The sequence below is a fragment of the Ornithodoros turicata genome, unplaced genomic scaffold (assembly GCF_037126465.1).
Source record: "Ornithodoros turicata isolate Travis unplaced genomic scaffold, ASM3712646v1 Chromosome13, whole genome shotgun sequence".
Lineage (NCBI taxonomy): Eukaryota > Metazoa > Arthropoda > Arachnida > Ixodida > Argasidae > Ornithodoros > Ornithodoros turicata.
In genome coordinates, this window is record NW_026999307.1 from 998,385 (window position 1) to 1,003,022 (window position 4,638).

Genomic DNA, 4,638 nt, shown 5'->3' on the forward strand with positions numbered 1-4,638 from the left:
TACCGTCCACTCCTATTGCACTCGACTTTAAGTACATTGTGCTGCTTGGGTATCGATGTTATCCCCATTTTTTCCTGTTCTTTATCACACCACATCACATCGAATTGGTGTTATCAACATCAATAGTTTTATTTGACTCCAGTTCAACGTTCAGAATACATGTTTCAGGCATCGTTCTTTCAGCAGATCGCACCTTTGGCTTTATCTTTGGTCTGACGAGGTCCTTTAGCTCCAGACGTTCATTCAAGCTTCTCTTCAGCGCTCTAGTTGATATGTAGTATCAAGTGTGATAACATGCGCGCTTGGCACTTGTGTGATAACGGGCTACGTAGTTGATATGTAGTATCAAGTGTGATAACATGCGCGCTTGGCACTTGTGTGATAACGGGCTACGCCCACCACCTTTCCTATTTAAGCACATGTCACAATCTGTCTCTTCTTCATTGCAATCGCTTCTCATGTAATGTTCAGTTGGGGTCCGCACGCTGCGGACCAATAAAGTATGCTGTGTCTGTTAATGGTGTGCTGCTTCTGAAAGACATGACATAAATGGCGACGAGAGTTGGACACCCTGCCTTGCTCAACTTCGTGTTCAGCAGCGTTTTGGATATTGTGCCTTTTGGGATACTATAAAGCGACAACATGACGTCCGGTGATGAACCCTCTACAGCACACCGCACCATGAGCACAGGTACGCCTTTAATTGGCAGTATCGAGCCATTTGATGAGTCTATATCAGAATGGACGACGTACGAGCAGCGAGTTTCATCGTATTTGGCAGTAAATTCAATACCTAAGGAACTGGAGGTCCATGCTTTCATCACTCTCATAGGACCAAAAACTTATCGTCTCTTAACCGACCTTGTTGCACCGTCAAAGCCTACTGCAAAGACTATAGACGAATTAAAGCAGGCGCTCAGAGCACATCTATCACCAAAGCCCTCCGTCATTGCGGAACGAGCGAAATTCCACGTAAGAAAGCAAAAAGATTCCGAGACTATTGCAGATTTTGTTGCTGCTCTCAAGCATCTGGCACAAACCTGCAAATTCGGTACAAACCTAGACGAAACCATGAGAGACCGATTCGTAACCGGACTCCAGCGAATGGATATACAAAAGTGTCTTTTTGCTGAAGACGAAACTCTGACATTTAAAAGAGCTGTAGAAAAAGCGCTCTCACTGGAGCAAGCGAGTAAGAATGCTTCTAGCTGCCATGAAGATCATAACTTAACAGCAGAAGTACAAAGACTCCAAGTAACTCGCCGAAAGACTGAGCCACCCCAGCAAAAACCCCAGCGCACATTGTGCTACCGCTGTAAAGCAACCGCACATATCAGCAAAGACTGTCCGTTCAGCAGTGCGAAATGTTTTCGATGCGGGAAGAAATGTCACATTCAACGAGCGTGCTTATCAAAACGAACTGTGAAAGGCATGCAAGCAAGAGGCACGGCGAAATCTTTCCGAAATCTGAGCATAACGAGTAGCGACTGTTCGCCGATTCAATTGAACAGCTTGGAAGGCAGCATTGCTCCCATATGTTTTGAAGTTGACATTGAAGGCCAAAAGGTGAACATGGAGCACGACACCGGCGCTGCGGTGTCAGTCATTTCGGAAGAAAACTATCTGCGAATGTTTTCTCATGTCAGCCTAAATTGTACAAATGTCGTTCTGCGCACGTACACGGGCGAAATGTTGAAGCCGTTGGGAGTACTGGAAGTGACAGTGGTGTACAGAGATCAACGTTACAGTCTTCCTCTGCATGTCATCCGTGACCATGGTCCATCTCTGATTGGGCGCGATTGGCTACAGCATATCAAATTTGACTGGACTAGCGTGCATAAACTTGACGCATCAAGAGCGCAGGAAAACAAGAATTGTTCTAGAGCCATATCGGAACTGTGTTCAAAGTACTCTAGCTTATTCAAAGGCGACCTGGGCCACATAAAGGGAGAAGTTGTAAAGCTGCACTTGAAAGAAAATGCTCAACCATGTTTTTTGAAGGCGCGCCCAGTAGCGTTCGCGCTAAAGCCAAGGGTAGAAAAGGAATTGAAAGACATGGAAGCAATGGGAATTATTACTCCTATTGAAACGTCGGAATTTGCGACACCCGTGGTGCATGTCGTTAAAAGAAATGGACAGATACGATTGTGTGGTGATTACAAGGTCACGATCAACCCAATCTTAGACAGTGTTCAATACCCACTACCACGAATCGATGATCTGGTAGCCGACCTGGGTGGTGGAAAAAACTTTTCGCGCATCGATGTCAGTCGCGCATTTCAACAACTCGAAGTGGATAACGACTCTAAGAAATATTTGGCCATCAACACTCACTTAGGCTTGTACGCCGTGAACCGCCTACCATCCGGGATAACTCCAGCGCCCATGATTTTCCAGAAAGTTATGGACTCAATGCTGAAAAAGTTACCTGGTGTTACGTGCTACCTAGACGATATTCTAGTCACTGGCAAGACAGACGAAGATCACCTGCGCAACTTGGACGCAGTTCTAAAGACTCTGCTGGAAAAGGGTGTTAGAGTACAACGCGACAAATGTGACTTTTTTAAACCAAGACTGGAATATTTGGGACACTTAATTGATTCTGAGAGCATCAGGCCAACGCAAGAAAAAGTCAAGGCTTTTTTGTGTGCGCCCGCCCCAAAAGATAAGCGACAACTAAAGTCATTTCTTGGAATGATAAATTATTATGGAAAGTTCCTTCCGAACTTATCGTCTGTGTTGCATCCGCTGAACAACCTTCTGTGTAAGGACAAACCGTGGATTTGGGACTCAAAATGCCAAAATGCGTACGAAGAGGTGAAGGACATGCTTGCTTCGACTGCAGTATTAACACACTATGACCCAGCAAAGCCGATTCAGCTTGGATGTGATGCCTCCCCGTATGGTGTAGGTGCCGTTCTATCGCACATAGGACCAGACGGCATTAGACCCATTGCATACGCGTCAAGGACGTTGTCAAGTGCCGAAAGGAACTATAGTCAGCTCGAAAAAGAAGGTTTGGCATTAGTATTCGCCGTCAAGAAATTTCATGCGTACATATACGGCCGGCATTTTCAACTTCTGACGGATCACAAGCCACTTCAGTTTATTTTCGGGCCAAAACGAGGAATACCAACCATCGCCGCTGCACGCCTGCAGCGATGGGCGGTTTTGTTATCTGCTTACGATTTTTCACTTGAACACCGTTCGTCAGAAGATAACGCTGAACCCGACTGCTTATCGAGGCTACCACTGCCGAGCACAGAAGGCGAACAGCATGACGATGTCGGTTCTTTTTTCCATCTCCGGATGGACACGCTTCCTGTAACCTGCAAAGACATCGCCAAAGAAACAAAAAGAAATCCCGTGTTATCAACCGTGATGGCGTACACACTCCACGGATGGCCTGCGCATGTCACAGATAAGGAGTTAAAACCTTTCTTTCAACGTCGCCGCGAGCTGTCCGTGCAGCAGAAATGTCTTCTTTGGGGACTACGTGTCATTGTTCCACCAACACTGAGGAGGAAAATGCTTGACGAACTACATAATTCCCACCCAGGAATCGTGCGAATGAAAGAATTGGGACGCAGTTACATCTGGTGGCCATCGATTGATGTCGACATAGAAGAGACTGCAAGAATCTGCAATCAGTGTCAGCAGCAACGCAACAATCCATGTTCAGCGCCAGTGCATCCCTGGGTATGGCCAACGAAGCCGTGGCAAAGAGTGCACATTGATTTTATGGGACCGTTCATGAACAAAATGTTTCTCATTTTAGTTGACGCGCATTCCAAGTGGCCGGAGGTGTGGGAGATGTCTTCCACGACGTCTTCAGCGACAATTCAGAAATTGCGGGAAGCCTTCAGCAGGTATGGATTGCCAGAGACTATCGTATCAGATAATGGTACACAATTTACCTCAGAAGAATTCAAAAGTTTTGTGCGCGCTAACGGAATTCGCCACGTGCTAACCGCGCCGTATCATCCTTCGACAAATGGCATCGCAGAACGATTTGTTCAGTCCCTGAAGCAAGGGCTTAAGAAAAACAACGTTCATCCTCTACATCTGCGATTGTACAATTTCCTGATGACTTACCGCAACACGCAACATGCCACTACAAGGGAATGTCCGGCAACACTCATGATGGGTAGGCGTCTACGATCCAGATTGGATCTTGTAAGGCCATCGCTGCACTTCGAAGTCCAACATCGACAGTTCAAGGGTGCCATCAACAGACGTGCTCGCGCAAGAACATTCAACGTTGGAGATACAGCGCTTGTGCGAAATTACCGGGGCCACCCTAAGTGGTTAAGAGGTGTGATTGTTGGACAGTCGGGGCCAGTGTCTTTTCAGGTGAAGGTATCAACCCGGACGGGAGTTCATGTCTGGAGAAGACATCAGGACCAGCTTCTGACCTCTGGGTATCATGACCAAGTTCAGCACCAAGGATCATCAGCAAACGGCCTGTGGTGGGACTCTACTGGAAGTTCCGAACCTGGCACATGCAACGCGCCTATCGAAAGACAGGCTGCGGTCGCCACGCGACGATATCCTCAGCGTCAAAGACGTCCACCCGATTTCTATCGTCCGAACATGAATTGCTGCAACTTTTTTAGTATTAACTCATTAAGTGACTGA

The 4,638-nt window shown here is 46.8% G+C and overlaps 1 protein-coding gene across 1 annotated transcript; it reads left to right on the forward strand.

The window, feature by feature from the left end:
- The first annotated feature begins 642 nt into the window (after window positions 1-642).
- On the forward strand, window positions 643-4,638 carry LOC135372148 (uncharacterized protein K02A2.6-like). Its single transcript, XM_064605841.1, has one exon. It carries the CDS (start codon window positions 643-645, stop codon window positions 4,636-4,638), a length of 3,996 nt encoding a protein of 1,331 aa, XP_064461911.1.